The sequence below is a fragment of the Penicillium lagena genome (assembly GCF_028827675.1).
Source record: "Penicillium lagena strain IBT 129212 chromosome Unknown utg000001l_segment0_segment0, whole genome shotgun sequence".
Lineage (NCBI taxonomy): Eukaryota > Fungi > Ascomycota > Eurotiomycetes > Eurotiales > Aspergillaceae > Penicillium > Penicillium lagena.
Window position 1 is genome coordinate 5,767,407 of NW_026623222.1, and position 27,328 is coordinate 5,794,734.

The following is a 27,328-nucleotide window of genomic DNA, read 5'->3' on the forward strand; positions in this document are numbered from 1 at the left end:
CGCTGAATTTAGCGAAGGACAATCATATCTGGTGCGGTACTCTCCAGCATAAATCCCGACAATGCAATTGACTCCATGTCCCAGAATTTCCTAAGAGACAACAACTTTTTCCAAAATCAATTTGAAATACCAGCGTCAAGTATTGTCGTGGAGCCCCACGCCACGGACTCCTATCAGAATGTTCTCTTCTCGCTTCTTCAATTTCGACAGTATACAGGTATCTACCCTCGCAGAATCACTGTGGTGACGCACGAGTTCAAGAGGGCCCGATTCATGGAATGTCATTTTCCTGCACTGGGATTATTGCCCATACCATCAACATCTACGGTAGAGGAGAAATCAGAACGAAATAATGCTCGCGTTGCGGTGATTGGCATCAATCCACCGGAAGAAGTGACGCCAGTGGAATCTCTTGTCCGAGGGGAAATGAAGAGTGGGATTGGACTATGGAGATCTGATCCATGTGGCGTTGGGCCGGAATTGTCTGCGAAGAGGAGGAAGCGCGGTTGGTATCCGGGTATGGAAAAGGTGTCTTTTGATGGACTGGAGGATGTTGTGCTCGAGTTGATCTGCTGGGATAAACAGGAATGGTTTTCTAAGATGGAGGAATTGCCTTGGTTTAGTTTGGAGTCGTAATCGTTTTCATTATACACAGACAGACATACACAGATGCTGTGAGCGTCGCTATGCTGAGCTGTTGCTACAATACACAGTACCAAAAAGTCCATCCTTTCCCCTGCCAAACGCCGATTTGTAATGATGAGCCCACCATCCCCTTCGGTTTTCTGGATCAGCCCTCAATCGGCCAGCCGGTAGCTGACCAGAGTGCCCACGCGGTGGTTGTTCGTGCTGAAGCTGCGAAGCTGAACTTTCTCGGCGTTCTTGATCTCTTTGGCGTCGCTGTCTCCCCATTCCACGGGCACATCGGAGTCTGCATCCGCGTATACCAGCACGTTGAAGGTGCAGTCTCCATCCAGAACGGGGAGAAAAGTGACCGACGCTGTGATCTGGCGGAAGATGGCTTGGATTTCTTCCTGGATTTCCTTCTCGGTCTTTTCAATCGGAGCCTCGGAGGCTTCGGGGTCAGCGTCTCTGTTGATAGGGAGATTAGTCTGGATATTTCAATGATCAGTTCAGGTAACTTACCCGGGTGAGGCATTCTCCTTGTCGGCTGACTTCCGCGAACTCTTGCTCTTGGATGACTTGCTGAATATATCGACCTGGAGAACGTCTTATTAGACCGGCACATCTCATGCATTGGACATCAACATACGTCGAACTGCCACCGTTCCACATTTTCTCCGGTCTCCTTGCTCGTGATGACAACCACCAGCTTAGAGATCTTCCCGCCAATCATCCACTTGTTCAATTGCGACATGATCTTCTTGATGTAGGCTTTCACTTGGTCGTCCGCGGACACTATCTGGGGTCAGGTTCGGTATGCTAGAGGGGTAGGACGTGAGCGACACACCGAGCATATTGAGGCCATATTTTTTGACACTAAAGCTAATCAGCATCTGATGCTATACGGTCTTAGAGCGACTTACGTTGTGAAATCCTCCGGAGGGTAAACACCTCGTTGGAAGCTGGACACATGAGCTCCTGCTGCTATGTAAGCAATCGAGACCACTCACAGAATGGAATTGATGGAATATTCAAACTAGACCATGGTCAGTAGAGTCTCACAGACTGCTAGGAAGAAGGGAGACTTACAAACTCGGCCACAAGCTTGGCCGACCCTGGAAATGTTTGTGTCAGTTGCGTTCCGCCAATCACAGTCAATGAACACTACCTTTCAGCGACAACTTGTGCACCTTGGACTTGTCCTTGGAATCCTTTGTTTCCGGCATGATTGGGGTTATGGTGAGAGTGTCGAGGGGAAAAGGGAGCTTTGTTTATGCCGATAGTCGCCGCAGCAATCGCCCTCACCGCCCACGGGTTTTCTCCGCAAAGGGCCCGGACACGACTTTGGTCTCTTGCACTCACACGCTCCCGTGCCACACGGATCCCGATGCGAGGATGTCTGCAGTTGGCCCGATGGCTGAGCGCAGCGCCAAATCCGGCCGCGAGTCTCCTCAGGCTGCCAACTGATCTCTCGATCTTTAATCGCCATTCAGCCCGGGTTTTCACCAGCTCGGCATCTTGGAATGCCGCGCAATCCGCGGTACGGACACCAGACATAGATCTCGAGCGGCGCATTTCTGCAATTCCAATTGAGCGCTACCGCAATTTCTGCATCGTCGCGCATGTCGACCATGGCAAGAGTACCCTCTCCGACCGGTTACTCGAACTCACGGGGACCATTCAGCCCGGCATGAACAAACAAGTCTTGGATAAACTCGACGTCGAGCGAGAACGCGGAATCACCGTTAAGGCGCAGACGTGTACGATGATCTACAACCACAATAGCGAGGACTATCTATTGCATTTGGTGGATACACCCGGCCATGTGGACTTTCGCGCCGAGGTCTCGCGAAGCTATGCCAGTTGTGGCGGGGCCTTGCTGTTAGTTGATGCTAGCCAGGGTATCCAGGCGCAAACAGTCGCGAATTTCTATTTGGCGTTCGCGCAGGGCCTTGAGCTGATCCCCGTGATCAACAAGGTGGACTTGCCGTCCGCCGATCCAGAGCGGGCTCTGCAGCAGATGAAGAGCTCTTTTGAGCTTGAAACCGACAACGCGGTTCTAGTCTCGGCTAAGACTGGATTGAATGTGCAAGCTTTACTGCCCACCGTTGTGGACAAAATTCCAGCGTATGTGGGACTTCGTTCAATCCGTTGATCTGATATTAATCTTTGCATAGACCAGTTGGTGATCGCGAAAAACCGCTCCGCATGCTTCTCGTTGATTCCTGGTACGATTCGTACAAAGGCGTGATCCTTCTGGTGCGCGTGTTCGATGGCGAGGTCCGTGCTGGCCAACAGCTTGTATCATTTGCAACGGGCATCAAATACTATGTCGGCGAAGTGGGGATCATGTATCCTACCGAGACAGCACAAACTGTTTTGCGTGCGGGCCAAGTCGGATACATTTATTTCAATCCGGGTATGAAGCGGAGCAAGGAAGCCAAGGTCGGCGATACATACACTCGAGTTGGTTCAGAAAAGGCCGTAGAGCCTTTGCCCGGGTTCGAGGAGCCCAAGTCGATGGTCTTCGTGGCCGTATATCCCGTGAATGCCGACCTTTTTGAGCATTTGGAAGACAGCGTTAACCACCTTTGTCTGAATGACCGGAGTATCACGGTGCAAAAGGAATCATCTGAAGCTTTGGGAGCTGGGTTCCGGATGGGGTTCTTGGGTACCCTTCACTGCTCGGTCTTCGAAGATCGGCTGCGCCAAGAGCATGGCGCCAGTATTATAATCACACCTCCTTCAGTCCCAGTCAATGTGGTATGGAAAGATGGCACCGAGGAGATTATCACGAACCCGGCAAAGTTTCCCGACGACGATAGCGTTCGTCTCAAGGTCGCCGAGATCCAAGAACCCTACGTCCTTGCCACCTTGACCTTCCCAGAAGAATACTTGGGCAAGGCGATTGAGCTATGTGAGGCCAACCGGGGTGAGCAAGTCAGCCTCGAATACTTCACGGCGACTCAGGTCATCCTCAAATATGAGCTGCCTCTGGCGCATCTCGTGGACGATTTTTTCGGGAAATTGAAAGGGTCGACCAAGGGCTATGCCACTTTGGACTACGAGGAGTCCGCCTGGCGAGCAGGCAACATCGTCAAGCTCCAGCTGCTGGTCAACAAGGAGCCTGTGGATGCCGTCTCGCGAATCATGCACATGAGTCAGGTCAACCGCCTGGGAAGGCAGTGGGTGACCAAGTTCAAGGAGCATGTCGATCGACAGCTGTTTGAGATTGTCATTCAGGCTGCCGTTGGCAAGAAGATTATCGCTCGCGAGACTATCAAGCCATACCGCAAAGACGTGTTGGCCAAGTTGCATGCCAGTGATGTTAGCCGTCGCCGGAAGCTCCTGGAGAAACAGAAGGAGGGCCGCAAGAGACTGAGGGCCGTTGGCAATGTGGTGATTGAGCATAAAGCCTTCCAAAAGTTCCTGTCCAAGTGAAGGAACTACCTGTATTATGAAAAAAACCCTAAATAGGTGAATAATTGTACACAACCACAACCACAGTCGGTCTATTCATACTTCGCGAGAGCGGTGAACACTTTGCCGGCAGAAAAAAGTTCGTGGCCAACCCCGCCAATGTCTTTGCTTCTTCTCTTCTTCGCCAACCTCCTCTACCTCTTCCCTGCTCCTCTCGCTCACCTGTCTGGGCTTTCTTTCTATTTCTCCAACCCCCTATCTACTATCCTCAGCAACTTTATCTCATCCCCCACCGAGTGTAACGACTGGTTGCGGCTGACCTCGCCCGTGCCAATCGAGTCATACCAGCTCGCCCTGCCATGCCCCGTTCCTGACGCCGGCAATGCAGCCTCCTGAAGGAGCGCAAGTCGACCTGGGCAAGGCCCAGGTCATCGACCGTGTCCCTAAAGTGATCAAGGAGTTGAAATTCGGTGTTCTGTATGTTTATCTGCCCTGCGATGACACCTTCTGTGGTCACCGCAGAATTGGTCGCTAATGAGCCGCACTCCAGGACAAACGATGATATCGTCGGACAAGCCGTGGTCGAAGTCTCGGATCGCAAGTTCTTCGACCTTGAAAATGACCGAACGGTCGTAGCGCATGGTCCTTTGGACGCGCGCATGGGAATTTCGAACAAAACCGGAACCTGTCAGACTTGCGGAGGTGGGCTGCACATTTGTAACGGCCACTTTGGCCATGTCAGGCTGGTTCTTCCTGCTTTCCATGTTGGTTACTTCAAGCGCGTCATCGGAATCTTGCAAGAAATCTGCAAAGAATGTTCGCACATCCTACTCCCAGAGGCGGAGCGCCGAGCCTTCCTTCGGGAAATGCGCCGACCGGGATTGGATAACTTGCGGCGGATGCAAATCGCCAAACGGATCAACGAGCGATGCAGGAAGACCCGACACTGTGGGATTTGCGGCACGGAGAACGGTGTGGTGAAAAAGACTGGCTCTAGCGCGCTCAAAATCACCCACGACAAATTCCGCGCCTACAATGCCTCGACCTCGGCCAAGAAGCACCCGCCTCCCAGCAAGGTCGTTTTCGATGCGTCCTTTGAGGAAGTGAGAAGATCAAATGGCGAGGTAGAGAAACACTACAAGAAGGCACAGGATGACATGAACCCTTTGCGTGTCCTGAAGCTGTTCAAGCGGGTTTCAGACACGGATTGTGAGCTTTTGGGCCTGAATCCACAAGAGGCACGACCGGAGATGTTCCTCTGGCAGTTCATCCCTGCCCCACCCGTGTGTATTCGGCCTTCCGTGGGCCAGGATTCCGCATCGACGGAGGACGACTTGACTGCAAAGTTAGGTGATATCGTCCAGAGCAACCTCAACCTCAAAAACGCTTTGCTGAAGGGCGTGCCGGTACAGACCATCATGGAATGCTGGGACTACATGCAGCTCCAGATTGCAGTCTACATCAACAGTGATGTGCCGGGTCTCAACAAAGCTGACCTGGGAAAGCCCATTCGAGGATTTGTTCAGCGGCTGAAGGGAAAGCAAGGTCGATTCCGTGGTAACCTTTCGGGAAAACGTGTTGACTTCTCTGGTCGTACGGTGATTTCGCCCGACCCGAACCTGCGTGTGGACGAGGTTGCCGTCCCTGAACTGGTGGCAAAGAACATGACCTACCCAGAGACCGTGACCCGGTACAACAAGGCAAAGCTGCAACAGCGTGTGTGTAATGGCATGAGGAAATGGCCTGGTGCGAACTACATCGTCAAGAAAGGTTCCGCCTACAAGACCTACTTGAAATTCGGCAACCTCAAATACATGGCCGACGAGCTGCAAGAGGGAGATGTGGTCGAGCGTCATATTGAAGACGGGGATATTGTACTCTTCAATCGCCAGCCCTCTCTCCACAAACTTAGTATTCTCTCTCACTTTGCTAAAGTTCGACCGCACCGAACATTCCGCCTGAATGAATGTGTCTGCAATCCTTACAACGCCGATTTCGACGGAGATGAGATGAATTTGCACGTCCCCCAAACGGAGGAGGCTAGAGCTGAGGCGATGGAACTGATGGGCGTGAAGAACAACTTGGCGACCCCGAAGAACGGCGAACCTATAATTTCTGCCATTCAGGATTTCATCAGTGCCGCTTACTTGCTCAGCAGCAAAGACAACTTTTTTGATCGCGCCTCTTTCGCGCAGATTTGCCTTTATATGCTGGGCCCGGGAACTCGATTTGACCTCCCGCCGCCGTCGGTTCTCAAGCCACAGATGCTCTGGACTGGCAAACAGGTTTTCAATGTCCTTATGCATCCAAACAAGGATGACCCTGTTCTTGTGAACCTGGATGCGGCTTGTCGTGAGTTCAAACAACCCAAGGATGGCCGGCCGAAGGACTTGGACCCCAACGATGCTTGGCTGGTCATCCGTAACTCGGAGGTCATGTGCGGCGTTATGGATAAATCCACGATTGGTTCTGGAAAGAAGGACAACGTGTTTTACATCATGCTGAGAGATTTCGGCCCTGCCGCCGCTGCGGAGGGTATGAACCGGCTTTCGAAATTGTCGGCGCGGTGGTTCACCAACATCGGTTTCTCGATCGGTATCGGAGACGTGTACCCCAGTGAGAAGCTTACAAAGTCGAAGAACGACCTTGTCGAGACCGCGTATGCTCAGTGTGACGAGGTCATCGCCAAATACAAATCCAACACTCTCGAAAAATACCCTGGCTGTGATGAACTGCAGACCATGGAGAACCAAATCTCCGGTATTCTCAGCAAGGTTCGTCAGCAAGCCGGTGATGAGTGTATTGAACAGCTCAGCAAGTACAACTCGCCTTTGATCATGGCCACTTCTGGATCGAAGGGTTCCAGTATCAACGTGTCCCAGATGGTTGCGCTTGTCGGTCAACAAATTATTGGTGGACAACGTGTGCAGGATGGCTTCCAAGATCGGACCCTGCCCCATTTCCCGAAGAACGCGCGCCAGCCTCCTTCAAAGGGATTTGTGCGGAACAGTTTCTTCTCGGGCCTTGAGCCCACCGAGTTCATTTTCCACGCCATGTCTGGTCGTGAAGGTCTGGTTGATACAGCTGTCAAGACTGCTGAGACCGGTTACATGTCTCGTCGACTGATGAAATCCCTGGAAGATCTATCTACTCGATACGATGACACCGTCCGGAATTCCTCGGCTGCCATTGTGCAATTCCAATACGGTGATGATAAACTGGACCCCGTGGATATGGAAGGCAAAGCCAAGCCTGTCCACTTTGACCGAACTTTCATCCATTCCGAGTCTACTACGTACAACAATGATGAGCGCAGCTTGTTGCCATCTGAAATCATGGATGTTTGCGAGGAAATGCTCTCAACGGAACGAGCAAAGTTGTTCCGCAAAGACTTACTGGGCAAAGATCTTGACTATGCGGACCGAAGCGACCACGGTATCGATCAATTTGAGAGTGCCCGTGACTTCCTTGACTCGATTGAACAATATGTCCAAACCAAAGCCGAAAAGTTGATCTCTCGTGGTGGAGATATCGACCCCTCCGACAAGAGAAGCCGGAAGGGCTTAGATCACACAGGCAAGCTGACGGAGACGACCTTGCGGGCATTTATCACGGCATGTCTATTGAAATACAAGAGAGCCCAGGTCGAGCCTGGCCACGCTGTTGGCGCTGTCGGCGCACAGTCCATTGGTGAACCAGGAACGCAAATGACGCTGAAAACCTTCCACTTTGCTGGTGTCGCTGGTATGAGTATCACTCAGGGCGTTCCTCGTATCAAGGAAATCATCAACGCCTCGAAGACGATCAGTACTCCTGTCATTTCCTGTGAACTGGACAACAAGGCTAGCATCCACGCTGCCCGCATCACCAAGGGACGAATCGAGAAGACGTATCTGCGTGACATCATCTCCAAGCTTTCCGATGATTGGACTCCAGACGGCCAGGCATTCCTTACCGTTAGGATCAACCAGACTACCATTGATGCGTTGCAACTCGAGCTCAAGACGAGCCAGATCCTTGCAGCTATCAAGAATCACAAGCGATTCAAGGCTGATGATCTCAAGTTCTCGTATGCCGACAACAAAATCATGATCTACGTCGATATGGATCCATCCAGCAAGTCATCCCTGTCAAAGACAGAGATTGCAGCTACGAGCGTCGATCCCTTCTTGCGACTGAAGCACCTGAGACGTCTCCTGCCCAACATCCAGGTCTGGGGCCACCCGGATGCCAACCGTGCTATCATTCGCACCGACGAGACCTCAACCCAGCACACGCTGCTGGTGGAGGGCTACGGACTTCGGGCGTGCATGACCACCCCCGGTGTGAACGGTCTGCACACCACAACCAACAATGTTATGGAAGCGCGCGACGTGCTCGGTATTGAGGCTGCGCGGACTACGATTATCAAGGAAATCAGCGAGGTCATGAAGGACATGGACATCGACCCCCGGCACATGCAACTTCTGGCAGACGTGATGACATATAAGGGCGAAGTTCTGGGAATTACTCGGTTCGGTTTGGCCAAGATGCGTGACTCGGTGCTTCAGTTGGCTTCCTTCGAGAAGACGGCCGACCACCTCTTCGACGCCGGTGGTGCAGGTCGCACTGATTTGATCGAGGGTGTGTCTGAATGTATCATCATGGGCAAGACGGTGGGATTGGGCACGGGCGCTATGGAAGTCGTGCGGAAGCTGAACTTCTACGAGGGCCAGATTGGGCCCCGGAAGACTGTATTTGAAGATGCTTGGACTGAACTGTGTGAGGCGCCCACTGCGAAGAGAGGCAAGAGAAAGGTTCAGTGATGGTAGTTGATATGATGTCTTGAGTGCATTTTTCACTGGCGTTGGAGTCTGATTTTTGTGTCTGCCCGAGTGAAAATGCTGGGGGCTTCGCATGTACATGTACTTTGGACACTCGGTGGCTTTTTTCGTGCGCATTAGCGATGCACGGCGATATGGACAGATACTTTCCCTCCTGTTCTCTATTTAGTGCAGGGCATGAATGACGTTGTTCGATTATTTATTATTCCTGGCGGCGACGACAGCCAAGTTGGTTGGGTGAGCCTACACTACTTCAGCAGCAACACTCCCTCCCCCCTCCCCCATCTCAGAGCTCCGGATAGAAATGGCGACAGGCCGAGTGGATTTCAACTTGTAATCCGATTCGCCTCCCCAGCTGAGGCGCTGCACCAAACCCGAATGGACAGAGGCATGCTGATGTCCCCGAAGCCCTACGGCGGGGTTCGGGGACTCGCACAGTTGCCAGGATGGCGAACCCAGGGAGGATCCTTCCAATAAGCACGCTGTATCCTCAGGTTCGGTCATGAGTGTTCGCAGGACTAGCCCTGGTCGTGGCATCGCCTGGTCGTCGTTTTCTTTGTTCTCCTCTCGCCACAGCCGTCAGCACTGGACGAAAGCGGCCCAGTATGGGAATAGCCTCGTATTTCTTTGTCTCCCAGACCAGGGGTAGGACTCGGCCTTTCTCCGCAGGTAATTCGAACCCCCTAAGTACGCCTCAATACCCATAGGATGGATTTGTTTCCTCGCTTCTCCCATCCCCACGTCCCCGATGCTCCCCGACGCTGCATCGTCGCTGCCCAGAAACAGTGGTTTCTATGCTCAAGTCGAGATGGATCACGTGGAACAGACCTTGTCGAAGAGGCGTGAAAGCCGTACACGGGCCCCTACAGCCTGCCAGACTTGTCGGAATCGCAAGACGCGCTGCGACAATGTCCGCCCGGTCTGTAGCTACTGTGCCATGCAGGGAACACAGTGCCTCTACCCCGAGACCTCGCCGCGACCGCCCCAGTAAGTTGTGATCATTTCATCAGATTAAAAACGGCCGCTGAGATATAGCTTGACAGGACCGGCTTCGACTCGTCCAACCATGAGATTCTTCAGCGCCTTGGCCACATCACCGCCCTGCTGGAGGATATCAAGCAGGAGGGGAGCAACGGGTCAACCATTTTGTCGAACCGCTCTCTCAAAGACTCCCTACTTGATATGTCTCTGCAGAATGCCAGCCCCCTGACCGATCCACTCTCGGGGAGCAATATCCAAGGTGGTAGTAGTACCGGGATCGAGGAGGAGAGGGGATTGGATCATGATCCCCTGCTCCATTATACGGCTAATGCGCCGGAGTACATGTTGCGCTGGCCCATCTTCAATAAGGTTACCACCGAGTCAGAGAGACATGTCCGATCTTTCTTACTTGATTCTCTGGATAACCAGCCGCCGCTGGATAATCATTCGTCCAGAGTAGGCGTTATCCAAGATGATATCATCCCTCTATGCCAACAATACCTAATGTTAAACCACCGACGCAACCCAATCCTCGACGCTGAAAAGCTCATGCACTATGCTGGCGAAGTGGCCGAACAGGGCATTGGGTGGGATGGACCCTCGTGTCAAGTGGTATGTTTTCCGACTTTATTTATAGTCTGGTGGCTGATCAGTTGTAAAGCTGCTAGCGTGCGCCTTGGCTTATTGCACTTGCCAATTTAAGCCATTGACAGGTATTCCCGACGATCTGGACGGAATCCCGCCGCCACCCTCGACGGTGAGGCTTGAGCTTGCAGAAAAGTGGTTCAATGCTGCCAAGAGGCGTTTGGGCTCCTTGCAGACGTCCCCGACGGACATCCAATGCTTTCTTCTCGCTGGATCATACGAGAGACATGTCATGCGCCCTCTGCAGGCGTGGTTTTGTTTCCAGCAAGCTTCCTGCAGATTGGAAGTACGGTTACGGTCTTTCAACAGAGAACAATGGATGGCAAATACGGACTATCACAATCTTGAATCGCGTTTATACTGGGCATGTATTCAGGCTGAACAGTAAGATACTTTGATTATTATTGATGGCGAGTGTTGCTGATACCTCTCAAAAAGTGAGACGCAGTGTGAACTGCCTCTATGGAGCACTGGGCTGTATAGCATTCGGTACTTGAATCCGTTTCCAAGATACCCGAAAACACCATCAGCAACCGGATCGCCAGACAATATGGATGATGATCACTCCTCATTTTCAACACCCGAGACCCAACTCAATGGAACCGAGGAGGAAAAAGGCTGGATGTTTTACATCGCGTCGATCTGCAACCGTCGGACCGTGAACGCTATCATCTGTGACTTGTGGCGGCATGGTGAACACAGCTGGACTAAAGATATCCAACATGTTTTAGGGCAATGTGCCGAGGCTCAAACCGTAGTCGACTCATGGTATAGAACTTTGTCACTTCCTTCGTTATAATATCTACTAATGGAAGGACCAGGTTCAAAATGGTTCCAATCGGACAGCCATCTCCAAATTCCGCGAATGAGGACTTGGAGTTCCTCCTGCGTGGCCGCTATAGCATGGGCTTGGAGCGGATCTATCGACCTGTAATCTATCTGGCCGTGCACTACCAGTCGATGCCAGGGTTTACACCAGGCAATAACCCAGTATTGCTGCAACTGTTTCAAGTAGCCCAGCGCGCCATCGATAACTGCGCCGAGCTGATCCCCAACTACTGGTATAACTTCCGACACGAATGGGTATGGAACGTCATGCGAGGCACTTTCGGGTGCGCGCTTCAGATCCTTGCAGCCGTGCTCTGCCATCTTACGAGTGCTCGTTATGCGCGTGACTGGGGCCTCCGTGTTCCGACGAACTGGCCGGCGTTGATCCGGTTGTCGATCCGTACGCTCAAGTACTGGTCCAGGGACTCGATTGACTTGGAGAAGATGCGGTCGGTACTGCAGAGGATGTATGAAGGTGCTTGCCATTTGGCTGGGATTAGTCCCGATCTTTTCCGGCTGTGAATGTTATGTTCACATTTCCTGTGTATCTATGTATGGGTCTGGCTTTTGTTTCAGGTTGAGGTTGCAAAGCAGCATTAGAAACGAATTGTTTTATTAAGACAAGTGTTTTACCCCACGTCGCTTGGGGCGAGTTTATATGAAGGGCTTTGTTTTAGTAAGGGCCTAGGAACAACGGGGGCAAGTAGGCTATAGAGGGAGCGAGTTCGGGCTTTCGCATACTCTGCTACGAGCGTGCAACTTCATTTTGCAGAAATCGGATACGAAGAACTGACTAGGTGCACTGGTATATAAATCAAAGCCGAAAACATATCACGAAAACATATCACGAAAACATATCACGAAAACATATCACGAAAACACGTTTCTTTTTGAAGGCACATATTATCTGTGTATACTAGGAGCAGAACCCAATAAATAAACTCGTCACTCTCTGTTTCCAATCGGCTAGGACTACTCTCTTCTCCCTTCGAGCGAGCTATTCCTAATTCAGTTAATGTCCTGCACTCTGACATGCAAGTTGCCGATAATGGGCACTCAGGTTTCTCATGACAACCTGCGTTCGTGATCTCATTCTCTTCCCCGCTCTTATGTAACTCAAGAAATATGGCATCATCAGCAAAAGATCCAAGTGTGATTTCGGAACTCCAGAAGAGCCATGTTCCCGTGCCTTGGTGTGATGAATACGAGAAGATGATTAGTGGGTTGAAGTCTGTCTGTTGAAGTTCCTGCAAGGGGTTGTGATTTTAAGATTGACAGGTTCATTCTGCAGCTTTTCTACGTACAACTCTCCGGAAATGCAGGAATATAAACTGGGAACCCTGAAGAAGTTAAATGATTTCAATAATCTGGCAATCCCCGAAAACAGCACGCTTACATCGTTAAAGCAACGGCGGATGGCTGTAGCCAAGTCTATGCTTGGTCAATTAGGAGAGGGAGCTAATATTGAACCGCCCTTTTTCGTCGGCTGGGGCTGCAATGTATTCATTGGAGACGGGGTTTATATCAATCGCGAGTGAGCTTACTGCATGATGTTAGCTTCGTTGACTGATAAGAAACAGAGTGTCACTTTATGACAACGCCCTCATCCGCATTGGCGACCGCGTCCTTATTGGGCCGGGCGTGTGTATTTGCACGGGGACTCACAAGACTGCGGCGAAGGACCGACAAGAAGCGAGTGGTACGTCTTTTGCTCGCCCGATCACCATTGAGGCGGACTGCTGGATCGGCGCACGAGCTACCATACTAGACGGAGTGCGTATTGGAGCAGGCACTACCATTGCAGCTGGTGCTGTGGTCACGCAGGATATTGAGGCTGGGTGTCTGGCTGGCGGTGTGCCTGCGAAGGTATTGCGAAGACTTTAGTAGAGAGACAGTTTGCCAGCTTTTAGTGTTATTATCGTTGAATGTTAGAGGGGGGTCATCAATCATGGTAGAAACTGGTGTGAATATCGTAGTTTTGTTGTTCCTTATACATGTTCTCGACTTACATTGTGATTCTTGGCTTCCAATTTCCTCCCGTCGCGGGTACAAGAACTTTTCGATGCCTGGATTCGGATGCAAAAGGAGGAAGGCTAGCAATGTTTCTCTCGGGCATGGTGGCCGAACTCTGCCAGAGCAGCACTGATGACTACGTCGCAATTAGCGTCATATGATAGATTTAAGACCATGCTAGTCCAGTGGGCCTCCTTGAAAGACGATAAGCGCACAAAGCTTCTGGCGTCGGTCCTCGCTAGCCTGGTTGCCATAACAGTTTGTAGTCCGGTGGACGTCATGAAGACGAGGGTAATGAGCTCAAATACCAGTGTCTCTATCGTTGATCTTATTAAGAAGACACCACGCTCCGGAGGCTTGATGTGGATGTTGAGAGGATGGATCCCGAGCTATATCTATTTGGGTCCGCAAACGGTTGCGACGCTTCTCTTTCGGGAAACACCAGATGGTTTTAGAGCTCTCAATGGACCCGATTGAATCATCTAACACTCAGAATTCAGTAGAAAAAAAAAGGCACCCATTGAAACGGTTATTATGTGTTCCAGTTGCTATCATAATGCAAGCCCAATGCCTTGTTTCATCCTAATCCAATTCCTTCACTCTTGGAACAAAGATGCGAATTCTAGGACCTGATCTACCAGTTCTCGTGGGCGACTCAGGAAAGGACTGTGGCTGGTATCCATATCCTTAATATACCAACGTACCCCACTATTTTGCAACATCATGTCCTGCGCAATGTAGGGAATGGTGTGGTCCTGCAACGTGCGAATGTAGCATCGCCGACCATCATAAAATTTGTTATCCCAAGCGCTGGGAGGACTAGGCGACGACAAGGTAGCTTCAGACTGCAGCTTAAGGTCAGCCACGGCTTTGGAGGCCTTGTGGTTTGGCACATCATGATAAAACACGTAAAGTGGATTTTCCACATCTAGCTGTCCATTCTCCTACAAATTTTTGTAAGCATTATATTTAAATTATGAGAAGTGGAAGCGGATGTCACTCACGTCATTAATCACCCAGGAGTCGTATTTTCCTCCGAGTGCACTGAGGAGGGAGTCACCCTCCTGAGCTAGAAATGCTGCAATGAAAACCAGCCCGATGATACCACCTCCAGTGCTTCGCTCCTCTTTGCTCAAGCCCAGCGCTGCGGCAGAGCCGGGACACCCCCCGTAAGAATGCATGATGAGGATAACATCTTTGCCGTCCTCTAGCAATGGAAGCAACAAATTCTCTCGAATAGCGCAAGCATCTGCTCTAACTGACTGCGCCCTGGGATTAACCGACCCTGCGCCCGGCAAAGTAATGCTTTTCGTCGGGTACCCTGCGTCCTGAAAAACCTGAAGGAAGTCTTCGTAGTGCATGGGTGAGTGCCAGGCACCAGGAACAAGGGCAATGGTAGGCTTAGCGGGCGTCATTATTGACATGTAGCGCATGTGATGTTGGATATGTACTTGTAGCAAATGTCAGGTTTTTCTAAATTCTTTTTGAATAAATGTTATTTTTAACACTTTAAAGTAATCAGGCAAAGTGAAACAGGAGGAGAATTTTCTCTCTCACCGGAGTTGTGTTCCTGCCGGCGTTTTTATTCGGAGTAATCTTGTTTTGCTCAACGGACAACTGTCTGGATGTGTCTCACGATACACCCGTAGTAGTGGTTTTACGGATTCGGGCAACAGAGACTCGCAGGGAGGCTTTGGGTGCGACTTAGTATATTTCTAAGACTGATCGCTGGCCCCTGAGACTCAGGCGTCCAGCGAGGTATATATGTACAGGCCCCTGAGATTCAGGCGCCCAGCGAGGAGGAAATATTGGCGACGGGTAAACTCCCTGTATGTAAGCTGTGGGGATTCCAATTCTTGACACATAACGTTATGTTCGTCCCCGAATGTGGGGCCCGTCCAGAAAATACGAGGACAATAACGCCAGCCATAACTGTGAGGGTTTCACTCTGAAGCGAATCTTCATTACTAGAGCTTGTATTGTCATAAGCTCTCTATGGGAATTTCCTACTTCAGCCCGAATTATGGTGGACACATTGGGGTTATGGCAAGATGCCAACCCTAACGTTACGCTTCCCAAGAAACCACCCAATATATAAGATCAGACCCAGCACTCGAAGGTCTTTCAAATATTCGAGTTATTCACACGGTCAAATATCATAAGATCCAGCTTTCGATATGTCTCACAATAATTATTCCATTCATTCCATCATTGCCGCATATGGCCTTGGCATCGCCCCGCACGGCTACTATCTGGTGAAGATGATGGCCAACGCTAAGGGCCAATCGAGCAATATGCTGTATGGTTTTCAGCAATACGACCTGAAACAAATTACTTATACAGAATAGGCCACGCGAAAATTTGTCCATTCTGAAAGGTCGCATCCCGGCTCAGGTGTGGGATAAACTCGCCCGAGCTCGTGGTTCGCATCTAAATGCCCTTGAAGGGATTCCAATGTTTGCTGCTGCTATGGTGGGTCGTGAATTACTGAATAAAACAGCTTATGTTGAGGTGCTGATAGTTTGACGTAGCTTGCTGGAAATTTAGCCAAGTTGCCCGCTAAAGATCTGAATTCGCTCGCGCTCGAATATCTAGGCGTGCGTCTGCTGTATACAGCGGTATATATGGGGGTCCGCTCGGAGGCTGCCAGCTACTTGCGCACGGGTGTTTGGGCGTGGAGTATCTCCATTCCCATCTGGGCACTGTACAAAGCGGGAAAAACGCTCAATGCCGAGTAGCCATGCCGTTGAATATCGTCAGTATAGAAGCGGCGCTTGCTTTGACCACCTCAATTCTGTTTGTATTAGTTCTTAGTTCTGGTGACCTTCCAATAACAACTCGCTCTGGCCTCTCCTCTGCCTAGCTCGATTGCTTCTTTCCACGATACTTCTCTCAAACGCCCACCACCACCGCTCAAACAACACTTGACCGATTTCCCATCTAGCTGGCTCAAAAGGGTCCTCTCCGTGAATTCTGACCCCTTCCCCACTGTCATCCTCCATATCATACACTAGATGCATGAGCGCCATTGGATCCTGCGCGCACCGTGGACGTAGATTAGGAGGAAGATGGAAGACGTGGATCAACTTGTCCCGTGTACTTGGCCAGGGCAGAAGATCCAGGATTGGGTGGTGGGGGATCAGGCGCTGGGTTCGGGTTGGCTGAAGATGTGTTGGCAGCTCAGTCACATCCATTGGTTGACCTGTATCTTGGCTGAGGTTTGCTGATAAATATTCTGCTGTCGACGAGCTGCTTTCCAAAGAGGGCGGTGATAGACCAGGCAACGAAGAGCGGGCTGCTTGGTAGAAACGACTGACTGCTGTAAAGTCCCAGAGGAGGTCCGTGATGTTTAACCTTTGTGCAACTTTCATTGCTGCGTTCAGCAGGACGAGGGACGGAACCTCGAGCAGCTCATCATCTGGGAAGGTGAAAAAAGAGGTCTCGTCTGCTTGGAGCGCCGCAGAGAGGTCCCAGTCATTATCTAGGTCGTTTAATTCCACAGATGGAAGCTTGTCACTATAGCCATTAGATGTTTGAGACGGCGACATCCATTCGGGCCATGTTGTTGCCAAGAAGGGATCCCATGCGTCGGTAGGAGAAAGGCCGAACGATTGCTGGGGATTGACCTTTGCCAGAGGTGGGAATGGTGCCAAGACTTCCATAGAAGGAGCAGACGATGACAAGGAGGGAGCGGTGGGATTCTCTTCTTGGGGTGGAAGCATGATGTCTGCATCAAGATACTGTACTGGATGATTCATCACAGCCGGCAGATCACTGATAGACTCTGATGTAGTTCGCACTTCAGTTCCTTCGTTTCTTGGCACCTCGGTCCGTTTCTCCTTAGACTCAAGAGCTTGGAGGCGCTCCCTCCTTCTTCTTCCTGTGCGGGTTTTGCATTGGTATCAGTGGAATTGTTTCGCTGAAAGGGAACCCACGGTATCTTCTTTGTGCCAGAACATTAAGGACGCGCTTCCGCTCCGCCGCATCCTCCTGTACAGCAGGTAGAACCAAGGGTTTTGCTGCTGGCCTTTTTGTCATGGCGCTTTTTCGTTATAGTTGCCTAGCACTGTCGACCAAACACAGGTGTCCAGACCTTGTCTAAAGGAGGAGGAGGGGGGAGCATCGTATTCAAGAATTAGTAATCAGGCCCAACCCAACCCGATCAATCATCGCTGGCATTTCCTATTATCGGTATTATCCTTGAATAATAATACATCGCAGCCTCTCGCAACTGATCGTCCGCTGTATACTTGCTGGTCGATCCCAAGTGGAGACTGGCTCGGTTTCTTTCCGAATTCCGACCGCCCTCTGCTCACTTGCTTCCTGCATCTCTCATCCACACCCATCCAAAACAGCATGGTCCCCGAGTCTCCTAAGCGAGACGGTGATTCGACCCAGTTCCTGCGCGCCCGGAAAAGAGCCAAGTACACCCAAGTCGCCTGGTCCGTTCTGTTTGCCTCCCGATCCGCCGCCGTGCCAACCGCTAATAGTGGCCCTAGCAATGAATGCAAGCGACGGAAATTGAAATGCAGCGGCGGAACCGTTTGCGCACGATGTGCCCGCGACCAAGTTTCTTGTGTCTATGCAACCACGCAGCGCACCCCGGGGACACCCATGGAGCCCGAGGTTAAGGATGAAAGGTAGCCACCTTTTCTCTATTCAACGGCAGACCATCCCAGACTAGGTACTGACTCCCTTAGCGTGAGTACAAGATTTGAAGCAGTCGATCACAACCTGGCAACGCTGCAGCGCGAGGTGCGGAACCTTTCCGCGCGCCTGCTGTCGCTGGAATCAACAAGCCCTGGAGCGTCTTCACGACCACCAGCGGCACCGGCTGCGAGTCTGCATCGCATTCTAAATCCACCCAAATCCCCATCATATGTCGGGCCCACCAGCGCAGAGTTCGGCTTGAGTCGGCCACATCGATCTCACCCCCATGAAGATGACCCAGCTGACGATGAGGGTCCGGACGAGGACATCGGCTTGTCAACTGCCATCCAGAGCCCTGCACCTTCTGAGAATGAGGATGCCTTGGCTACAGGTGACCCGCTCGACATCCTGGGATTGGAAGAAACCCTAAGGCTTGTTCGGGTCTATGAAGATACCGTTGGTGTGATGTATCCATGTGTTGATTTAAGCAGCGTGCGAGCCTACGTGCGCGACTACTTTCGTTTCCACCATCCAGAGACCTCGAACTCGCACTCGTCAAAAACGACTGCAGATCGAGACTGGTTTTCTGCCCGTGATATCCAAGTGTTGAAGATCCTTCTGGCTACTGCGCTGCTGGCCGAATCTCATGGCCGCAGCGAGCGTGCCGCTCAACTGGCAGACAGCGTCGAAGACCGGTTTGCCAGCCGTTTGAAGATTTCCGAGGTGGACATGAAAGAGATCTTGATTCTGACATTACTCGTACGATTCCCACCGACTTATCGCTAAGAGCCTGCTGACCACATTAGGCGATCTTCCACGCTTACAGAGACGACGAAGTGATTGCATGGCGATTGACTGGAATGGCTGCTCGAGGCAGCATGGAGCTGGGTCTTCACTGCCAGGAAACTTGGCAAAAGACAGATGGCGTCTTTCCGGGAGAGCTGGAGAAGACATGGGCCAGCCGACTGTTCTGGTGCATCTATGTGCTAGACCGAAAGTGGTCGTTTGGGACCGGATTGCCGTTTGCCATCCAGGACTCGGACATGGACACCGATCTCCCGGAGCCCGGAAGCTCTACCCCGTATCTGACCTGCATGATCTCCTACGCGCGTCTGAGTACCAAGATCTGGGGACTAGTAACCGGGTGGCAGAGCCGCTCACGCGAGGCCACATCGGACGGATGCGCCTATCTCGATGCACAGGTTCAGCAATGGATTCGGTCTATCCCACATGAACTGCGCTTCGATCCAACCTGGCGCTCTCCTGTGGGATCAGAGCACACTGATCGAACTATGATGTTGCAGGTACTGCTGGCCCTGCAGGCTAACCAACTTCGCATTCTCGTCTATCGTCAGAATCTCCTTAGCAGCGAACGAATCGCAGAAGATATGGCCGGAGCCACTACGGCTGTGGAGACCGCAAAAAGTACCGTGCAAATGCTTGATTGTTTTAGCCGCGTCTCCAATGTCTACTTCCAACGACCTGAGCCGTTCAACTACTTCTTGATATCGGCTCTCGCCGCTTTGTTCCTTGCGGTTCTACATGCACCGGCTCGCTTCAGCCATGTCTGCCGACCGGAGTTTTACACGGCTGTGGATATGGTGCGGCGCTCAGCAACCCGTGCCCGAACATCTCGTCGTCTCCAGAAGATTATTCGCAGTTTAAAGCGAATCCAGCTGAACGTACACGGGGATAATATGTCCGGTCGTCGGCATTCCGGCCATGACGCGGGGGCATCCAGTGCCAAACCCATCCCCCACCCCGACTCCCATTTGACTTCGCGTCCTAACACAACCCCAACTGCTTGGGAGTCTACCCCAGTCTCGGCTTCCACACAATCCCCCAGTGCGCAGTGCACACCTACTCTGTACCAGACAAACAGCTTCCCTACACCGCAGCCCCCTGGTGGCTTTTGGCCAATGTCCCCCGGCACGGTGGGAGATGCAGAGACGAATGGGTGTGAAGATCTCAGCAGCTTCTTTGAAATCGCTGGCGGACTATATTTCGATCCAGGCGGCGGTACGGATTTGTTGGATGTGGGAATGTCCCATCCCAATGACTCAAGGCTGCCCAATGCGCTGGACGCATTTCATGCCGAGGATGAGGCATTGACACGGGTTATGGCTGGCCTATTGTGATATGATGAATGCATAGTAGGATCGCCGGAACTCCAGTGCCAGCCGGGATTATACCATATCCTGCACCGGCCACTCTAATATTATACTCGGTTAAAAGCATTCACCAGCTGCATCACGTACATTGCATGCCCTTTTTTAACCGACTGACGAAACTCCCCCGCAGCTGAGCGATCACACTCCCCCCCCCCGGGAGTGGAGTTGTTTCGTGTCCGGGGTCCGGGGTATTCCGTCTTGGCTCATGCAACACCGCGCAAATCCCACCAGTCGGGCACCGGACCCTGTACTGATCCGCCTGTTTCTGCAACTATCACACTGCTTTTCTAGCTATTCAGTCCCCGTATCCCGAGGTAGATAGATTCATAGGACCCTCTGACAAGGATGTCGCTCCGTGGCCGAGTTGGACCCAGCGCTGGATATTCCACGAATTAGCTGAACCTGTACATCTCACTTTTCTGCAGATAAATAGACTGCAATGAACGTTGGCATGAAATCAACCGCTTGAGCGTCATCAACATCATGAATCTTTGCCGCATAGCAAATCTTGCACTGCTTTTCGCTGCATTAGCAGATGCGTATGCTAACCCGGGATCTTGTTCGGGAGAATGCGTCGTCAGTGATCCTTCTTTGATCCAACGATCTTCCGATAATGTATACTTCCGCTTTTCTACTGGAAATGAAATCTCCTACGCCAGTTCGTCGTCGATTGAGGGTCCGTGGACAGTGATTGGGTCTATGCTGCCTGATGGGTCGTCAATTGATTTGGCTGGAAATACCGATCTCTGGGTATTTATTCTCTTCAATTTCTACTGCGTCATATTTTGGAGACTGTTCTGAGCAACCAGTTTAACATACTTGGACATAACATAGGCACCAGACGCTCACATTGTTGACGGCCTCTACTACGTTTACTACGCCGTCTCTACATTCGGCTCACAGGACTCGGCCATCGGGTTGGCCACATCAGAAACCATGGAGGCAGATTCCTGGACGGATCACGGATCCACAGGCGTCGCATCCACATCTTCAAAGACATACAATGCCATTGATCCCAATTTGATTGATGTTGGCGGCACCTATTACCTGAACTTTGGTTCTTTCTGGGACGACATCTACCAGGTGCCGATGAACTCAGCTGCCACAGCGAGTTCGTCCTCGTCATACAACATAGCGTACGATCCGTCCGGGGATCATGCTGTTGAAGGCTCTTATATGTATCAGTACGGAGATTACTACTATCTTTTCTACTCAGCGGGTATTTGCTGTGGTTATGACACTTCTATGCCTGCTGCTGGGCAGGAATATAAGATCAAAGTTTGTCGGTCAACCAGTGTCAGCGGTGGTTTTGTAAGTTGCTCTGTAGATATTTATTAACAGGCCCTGACTACTACCCAGGTCGACCAAGATGGTACTGCTTGTACGGATGGAGGTGGTACCATTGTGCTGGAAAGTCATGACAATATCTACGGTCCTGGTGGACAGTAAGTATCATTGTTCGCTTTAGAAATATGTAACCCTAACCGTGTCATGCAGAGGTGTCTACACGGATCCCAGCTTGGGTCCTGTTCTTTACTACCACTATATCAACACAGATATCGGGTATGCTGACGACCAGAAGCAATTTGGGTGGAATCAGATTGATTTTTCCACTGGATGGCCTGTGGTATAGTTGGTATTCGGTACGGGACTTTTTTGAAAGTCGATTTGCTTGATTCGCCAATTCTAATCCAAACTCTATTCTTTCTATGCAAGTAAACCAAGACGTCTACAGGTTTAGAATGTGAAATAACCGATCCCTACACTTTCTTTGCTCCATAGCCTCCCTTTTCGCCGCTGAGAGAATTTGTAATGTCCCGTTGTTCTCTCGTCAGCTCATCCTCTCAAAGCTCGCGAGACTTCATACCCTCTCGTAGCCCACCTTTACACTCGTGCCGAGTTCGAGCGCACGGCCCCAACTTGGAGCGAGTAAGTGGGTCGATCGATCAAGCGGCGTCAATATCGATTGGCCGTGCCCCATCCTTCTCCCCCTTTTCCAGATCTCGGCTGGAGGCTGCGATGCTGAAGCTCCATGTGCACCGTCCCGAAGCCCATTGGCAAGACATGACAAAACCAAACGGTGCAGTTCGACCAAAACGTAAATCCCGGGGTCGCGGACTTCGGGCAACGACCGGCTGGTTGGTGGCTTCCCCACCCCCCGCAACCCGTTAATCATGAACACGAGCAAAGATGTCACTGACCACGGACATAGTCTCATTTGCAAACGCCGCCACGTCAAGTGTGACGAGGTATGTTTGACATGACTCTCCTTTTCGTCGTAAGCCCAGCCCTAAGTCAATCTCCCAGGCTCGGCCACAATGCGGCCCCTGTAGTAAAGGTAGTCGACCCTGTGAGTATACGCCACGCGAGTCCCCGTGTGGCCCCGGTAGTGATTCCCCGTGGTCTCCAGAAGCATCTAACGATGCGAGACGGTCTCCCGTGCATGCGCCACTGCAGGTGCTGGTTGACGCTTGCGATCAGGAGCAGCCACTACGCGAGGAGGGCACCCGGAGGGATTCCGTGTCGGTGGCCCCTCAATCTGTGTCTGCAGGCGAGACGCACTTGCCAGCACCCAGAACACTTGCGTCCGTCGAGGCACCACATCCATTCGTCCCGTCGCCGGGGACTGACAGCTCGGTCACATCAAGGGTCGCGCCTCTCAGCTGGTTCGAGCTATTGGCAACTGACGCCGCCAACGCGGACAACGGGTTTTTGCTATCGCCACCCCATTGGTTTCCAGGTACACCGGGGGATGTCGCGGGGCCTGATCCTTACCGGTTGAATCTACAGCCCCGGAGTTGGCAAGAACGCGAGAGCTTCCAGGCCGCCGCTTTCCCCAGAGACTTCGCCTTCGAGTCGCAGCTAGTTTCGCGAAACACTGAAGGGCAACCTACGGTGTCTGACGAAACAAAATTATGGAGCACATCGCATCCGATCGTGCTATCCGATCGTGAGCATCGCATTTTCCGTCATTTTGTGCGCATCTCTAGCCAATGGCTGGATTTCTACGATCCCGAGAAGCACTTCTCGGGCTTGGTTCCACGTCTGGCACTTCGGAATCTTGGCCTGATGAAAGCGTTGCTGGCCCTATCTGCACGGCATCTTTCTCTAGGATCTGGTATGCTCGATCCCCCTATTGGAGGCACTGACACCGACACCGACACCGACAGTGGAGCCGATCACGACGCCATTGACCGCAACATGGCAGTGGAGTACTACTATGAGACACTGCACTATCTGAACAAAGCGATGCAGTACCGCTCTTATACCCGCAGCCCTGAACTGATTGCAACGGCTCTGCTCATTAGTACGTATGAGATGATCGATGGTTCCAATCAAGACTGGGAGCGGCATCTCAAAGGCGTGTTCTGGATTCAACGATTTCAAAATAATGACGGCGAGTCTGGTGGCCTCCGGCAGGCCGTGTGGTGGGCATGGCTGCGACAGGATGTGTGGGTTGCCATGCGCGAGCGACGTCGAGTATTCAGTTTCTGGCAACCCAAAAAGCCTGCATCAGCCCTGACAGCTGCAGAGTTGGCCACACGCGCCACGTATCTGCTGGCACAGTGCGTGAATTATGCGTCCAAGGAGGAGATAGAAACGTCAACTCTGGCACAGCGTCTGGAACGGGGAAGCGAGCTGCTCTATATGCTACAGGAATGGCATGACGCTCTGCCTCAAGACTTCAGTCCCCTACCTATTGTTTCCCACACTGAGCCTTTCCCGCCTATCTGGGTTCATCCGCCATCCTATGCTGCTGGACTGCAGATACACAGTCTTGCTCGAGTCCTAGTAATTCTTCATCGACCGTCCTCGGGCGGTTATCAAGATTATCGCGCAGCGCAAAAGCTTCTTGCCCTATCCATGAACACCATTTGTGGCATTGCGCGGACAGTTGACAAGGCAGAAAATGCGGCGAGTCTGGTATCTTTGCACTGTCTTTTTGGTGGTAAGTTGAGTGATTTTGGCTGGGAAGCAAATATAGCTAATTTTGTTTTCAGCTGGAATGTGTGTGTATGATCCCCAAGAACGATTAGTAGTTCTGGATCTTCTCGACTCGTGCCAAAACCGAGTGCGCTGGCCCTTGACCTCGCTGCGCAAGGAACTAGAACTGGAATATCAGAAAGATGATCTCTCGGATTTTGCTGGATGAAACCAGCGAATAATGATGGCTGTCGACTTTCTCCTGTTCACAACCTTGATCAGTCCTCTTGCCGATGACAAGCATGGTTGTGGAACGACTCTTGTTTTTTGGTATGGATAACTCATCATTCTATGACTTAACACATCGTGTCGCAAGCACCTACTGGTGGAGAACAACCTCGATGGCCAGTGTGTCTTACCCATTGGAAGTGTTTGATCACAAATCAATCGCCAGATCCGTGGCCTACAAAATCTAGCAATTCTGATCTTTGGGGTGCTTGTTTTCTTCTCAAGCACAACGTTATGTGATCCAAATTTACATAGCATCAATCCCAAAATGATTATTTTGGACGTCTTCTGAAGGAACGTTCATAGTGGACATGTCGATAACTTCTCTTCTTTTGTAATATAAAGATCTGTGTTGGCAGAAACCCCAGTGAATGAAAACGCGGCACCAGCGAGCCTCAGCACAGTCACCCGATGAACAATATTGTTGTCTCTCACACGCGCCTCCTAAAGTAAAAAGGCTCCCTCTATCGGTTCTTCTTCCTTCTTCCAACCACCACCTGGTCTTCTTGTTCTTCTCTTTTGCTCTTCACGCCACGCCATAGTCATGCAACAGAGTACGGTGAGAACAATACACGCGCTCTGCGTGAAAGCAATGCGCATATTGTTGTCTTCCGACCTGCAGGGGCCTGTGGACTTGTGAAGAAACGGATTCTCAAAAGGACGATACCGTATCCCACCGGAACGGCAAGCGTCGCAAAACTACTGAGGTGGGTGTACTGACCATCTGCGGTTGACAACAAATTCTGCTCATAGATTTGTAGAGAGGACCTCTTCCCCATTCTAAAGAAGGACTTGGGCTTGAGACCCTTGAGGATTATTTCTTGACGAGTCAGCAGCACAATCTTGTGAGGCCTGCGAGGAGCAAGGAGCCTTCCTAGGCATCCCAGCTTTGCCATGCTTAAAATGCAAGGCTCGGTGGGTGGCAAGATGTTTTAAATTGAATTACCGGACTCAGTCAACCGACAAGGTCTTGGAAAAAAGGCTGGGTATGTATGTTTTATCTGTAATTGATATAAATTACGAAAATATTACATATCATATCCTGACCAAAAGAAGCGCAGATACAATAAAACCGTAATAATGATCGTTGTCATCTCCTCAAGCTAAATAAGGGCGCTATTCGCCTTGACAAAGGACAAGGATCAAGGTCAACTTCAAGCTTTCATCTTGCCAATTTTGTCCAGTCCTAGTCCAAGATAAGACAGGACGTTAACAGCCATCATCCCATACGGCTTCCACCGTTGACCATATACATACCTATTAAGTTCCCCAGCAAACTTTCTCGTTCGGTGGAGTGCCTCGTGTCGAGAGTGCTTAGTCAAGGGCGGTTATCCCTAGTTATTTAAATAGGGCTAAATAGTTATTCGCCGCCAAGATGGCTCCACTGTCACGACCCGGGCAATGATGCGGAGGCATGATGTTGCGTTTTAAAGTGTTGGAAAATACCAGTAACTGCCTCATCACATCATTGTGGGAGGTTTCGGACCCGGCTGACAGCAGCTGGCACATAGTTTACAATCCTAGTACATGAAACTGAACTGAAATGTCTACCAACACAGCGGTGATATCTCGGTGTCCTCGTGCCGAAGTACATCCCCACCCTACGATGTTGCCTACTAGATAAAAACCAAGTACTGGAGGGGTATTTGTGTCACTACAAGCGGGGAGTCCCAATATATACTATTAACTTTCTGCTCATCGTAAAAACAAATCCTGGAACAATAATCACTTTTGTTGTGTACCTCTGAACCACCAATATGCCTCCGGTTGCAAACACAAATGCTGCCTCTGACGCATTTAAGATAGAGACCCCGACACCTTATCTAAGCACCATGCCTGCCAGTAACTTCTCATGGCAGATTACTCTCGTCGAGAAAGTGGTGGCTATCACTGGTGCCAACCGCGGGATCGGCCTGGGTATTGCGGAAGTTTGTCTTGCTAACTCAGCTAAAGTGGTGTACTCGTTGGATATGATGAAGCCCGGTGAGGATTTTGAGGACCTGCAGAAGCGGTACCCCAACTTCCGGTATATTCAGACGGACGTGACCTCGGAGGAGAGCGTGCAAAAGGCCATTGACCAGGTTGTGCAAGAAACGGGTCGAATCGATGGACTGGTTGCCAACGCTGGCATGACCAAGCATCAGCCGGCTCTTAACTTCGACCGTCCAGAGCTGGAGAAGTTGTTTAATTTGAACGTGAGTGGCTTCAGTCTACAGGCTTGGCAATGTCTTGCTAAGCCTGGTATTGTAGGTCTTCGGTGCATACTTCTGCGCCCAGGTTGTCGCACGCAAGTTCATCGAGCTGGGTATCAAGGGGTCAATCGTGATGACCTCCAGCATGACTTCCTACCGGCCAAACCGGGTAAGACCGAATGCTATTATTCTAAAAATTTTCCTTGTTGACTATATTCAAACAGGCTGCTCCTTCTGCCCCGTACGGAGCAACAAAGGCTGCTGGTGAGTTATTCAATCCATATTTGTTGGATGTACTATCACGGACTGAACTTTCGTTCAGTGCGGAACATGTGCCACACCCTTGCGATGGAATGGAGCAAGCACGGGATCCGGGTCAACAGCATCTCGCCCGGGTTTGTGCGCACAGCGATGACCTACTATGTCGAGAAGTCGCCGGACTGGGATCTGAAGATGCAATACTATGGTGGTATGCCTCGTTTGGCCGACCCACGCGAGCTGGGCGGCGCATATGTGTACCTGCTGAGTGATGGCAGCTCGTACACGACGGGCATTGACATTCCTATTGCAGGTATTGTGGGCGCATGGTAGAGAGTAGATGTTCGTTAGATATGGTCTGCTAGAGAATTAAGAGGTCATTGGTGGTTCAAGGCGCTTCGCCGTTTTATCGGACTTGGCCGATATCGCCGCCTTAGGCATCTACTCCTGTATACTTTCCCGGCCGGCCTTCCTCTTCCCTATTTCTTCAAACAATCAAACAAACATGCCA

General features: G+C 51.2%; 13 protein-coding genes across 13 annotated transcripts; 10 read left to right on the forward strand and 3 right to left on the reverse strand.

Annotated features, from left to right (window-relative positions):
* Positions 1-797: 797 nt before the first annotated feature.
* N7510_002540 (spindle checkpoint protein MAD2) lies at positions 798-1,850 on the reverse strand (the record flags this gene model as incomplete). Its single annotated transcript, XM_056974467.1, has 8 exons — positions 798-1,092; positions 1,147-1,220; positions 1,274-1,419; positions 1,472-1,500; positions 1,548-1,586; positions 1,635-1,660; positions 1,714-1,739; positions 1,793-1,850. The coding sequence occupies 8 exons, from the start codon at positions 1,848-1,850 to the stop codon at positions 798-800; spliced, it is 693 nt and encodes a 230-aa protein (XP_056839584.1).
* Positions 1,782-4,065, forward strand: N7510_002541 (GTPase GUF1; the record flags this gene model as incomplete). The annotated part of the gene is made up of 3 exons (XM_056974468.1): positions 1,782-1,863; positions 1,908-2,751; positions 2,802-4,065. 3 exons carry the CDS (start codon positions 1,782-1,784, stop codon positions 4,063-4,065), a joined length of 2,190 nt encoding a protein of 729 aa, XP_056839585.1.
* A 138-nt stretch (positions 4,066-4,203) lies between these two features.
* Positions 4,204-4,440, forward strand: N7510_002542 (uncharacterized protein; the record flags this gene model as incomplete). Its single annotated transcript, XM_056974469.1, has 1 exon — positions 4,204-4,440. One exon carries the CDS (start codon positions 4,204-4,206, stop codon positions 4,438-4,440), a length of 237 nt encoding a protein of 78 aa, XP_056839586.1.
* Positions 4,427-8,849, forward strand: N7510_002543 (DNA-directed RNA polymerase III core subunit RPO31; the record flags this gene model as incomplete). The annotated part of the gene is made up of 2 exons (XM_056974470.1): positions 4,427-4,521; positions 4,595-8,849. The coding sequence occupies 2 exons, from the start codon at positions 4,427-4,429 to the stop codon at positions 8,847-8,849; spliced, it is 4,350 nt and encodes a 1,449-aa protein (XP_056839587.1).
* Positions 8,850-9,615: 766 nt separating this feature from the next.
* On the forward strand, positions 9,616-11,843 carry N7510_002544 (uncharacterized protein; the record flags this gene model as incomplete). Its single annotated transcript, XM_056974471.1, has 5 exons — positions 9,616-9,854; positions 9,911-10,460; positions 10,510-10,877; positions 10,932-11,261; positions 11,315-11,843. 5 exons carry the CDS (start codon positions 9,616-9,618, stop codon positions 11,841-11,843), a joined length of 2,016 nt encoding a protein of 671 aa, XP_056839588.1.
* A 603-nt stretch (positions 11,844-12,446) lies between these two features.
* N7510_002545 (sugar O-acetyltransferase) lies at positions 12,447-13,205 on the forward strand (the record flags this gene model as incomplete). The annotated part of the gene is made up of 3 exons (XM_056974472.1): positions 12,447-12,550; positions 12,613-12,855; positions 12,902-13,205. 3 exons carry the CDS (start codon positions 12,447-12,449, stop codon positions 13,203-13,205), a joined length of 651 nt encoding a protein of 216 aa, XP_056839589.1.
* A 725-nt stretch (positions 13,206-13,930) lies between these two features.
* N7510_002546 (alpha/beta hydrolase) lies at positions 13,931-14,749 on the reverse strand (the record flags this gene model as incomplete). Its single annotated transcript, XM_056974473.1, has 2 exons — positions 13,931-14,278; positions 14,339-14,749. The coding sequence occupies 2 exons, from the start codon at positions 14,747-14,749 to the stop codon at positions 13,931-13,933; spliced, it is 759 nt and encodes a 252-aa protein (XP_056839590.1).
* A 762-nt stretch (positions 14,750-15,511) lies between these two features.
* On the forward strand, positions 15,512-16,072 carry N7510_002547 (MAPEG family protein; the record flags this gene model as incomplete). The annotated part of the gene is made up of 3 exons (XM_056974474.1): positions 15,512-15,633; positions 15,683-15,806; positions 15,866-16,072. The coding sequence occupies 3 exons, from the start codon at positions 15,512-15,514 to the stop codon at positions 16,070-16,072; spliced, it is 453 nt and encodes a 150-aa protein (XP_056839591.1).
* Positions 16,073-16,144: 72 nt separating this feature from the next.
* Positions 16,145-17,372, reverse strand: N7510_002548 (uncharacterized protein; the record flags this gene model as incomplete). The annotated part of the gene is made up of 2 exons (XM_056974475.1): positions 16,145-17,214; positions 17,270-17,372. 2 exons carry the CDS (start codon positions 17,370-17,372, stop codon positions 16,145-16,147), a joined length of 1,173 nt encoding a protein of 390 aa, XP_056839592.1.
* Positions 17,373-17,690: 318 nt separating this feature from the next.
* N7510_002549 (transcription factor domain-containing protein) lies at positions 17,691-20,122 on the forward strand (the record flags this gene model as incomplete). Its single annotated transcript, XM_056974476.1, has 3 exons — positions 17,691-17,974; positions 18,035-18,743; positions 18,791-20,122. The coding sequence occupies 3 exons, from the start codon at positions 17,691-17,693 to the stop codon at positions 20,120-20,122; spliced, it is 2,325 nt and encodes a 774-aa protein (XP_056839593.1).
* A 969-nt stretch (positions 20,123-21,091) lies between these two features.
* Positions 21,092-21,788, forward strand: abnA (putative extracellular endo-1,5-alpha-L-arabinase; the record flags this gene model as incomplete). Its single annotated transcript, XM_056974477.1, has 2 exons — positions 21,092-21,470; positions 21,655-21,788. The coding sequence occupies 2 exons, from the start codon at positions 21,092-21,094 to the stop codon at positions 21,786-21,788; spliced, it is 513 nt and encodes a 170-aa protein (XP_056839594.1).
* Positions 21,789-21,967: 179 nt separating this feature from the next.
* N7510_002551 (uncharacterized protein) lies at positions 21,968-24,175 on the forward strand (the record flags this gene model as incomplete). Its single annotated transcript, XM_056974478.1, has 2 exons — positions 21,968-22,322; positions 22,569-24,175. The coding sequence occupies 2 exons, from the start codon at positions 21,968-21,970 to the stop codon at positions 24,173-24,175; spliced, it is 1,962 nt and encodes a 653-aa protein (XP_056839595.1).
* A 1,949-nt stretch (positions 24,176-26,124) lies between these two features.
* Positions 26,125-27,150, forward strand: N7510_002552 (uncharacterized protein; the record flags this gene model as incomplete). Its single annotated transcript, XM_056974479.1, has 3 exons — positions 26,125-26,562; positions 26,618-26,800; positions 26,923-27,150. The coding sequence occupies 3 exons, from the start codon at positions 26,125-26,127 to the stop codon at positions 27,148-27,150; spliced, it is 849 nt and encodes a 282-aa protein (XP_056839596.1).
* Between the last annotated feature and the right edge of the window lie 178 nt (positions 27,151-27,328).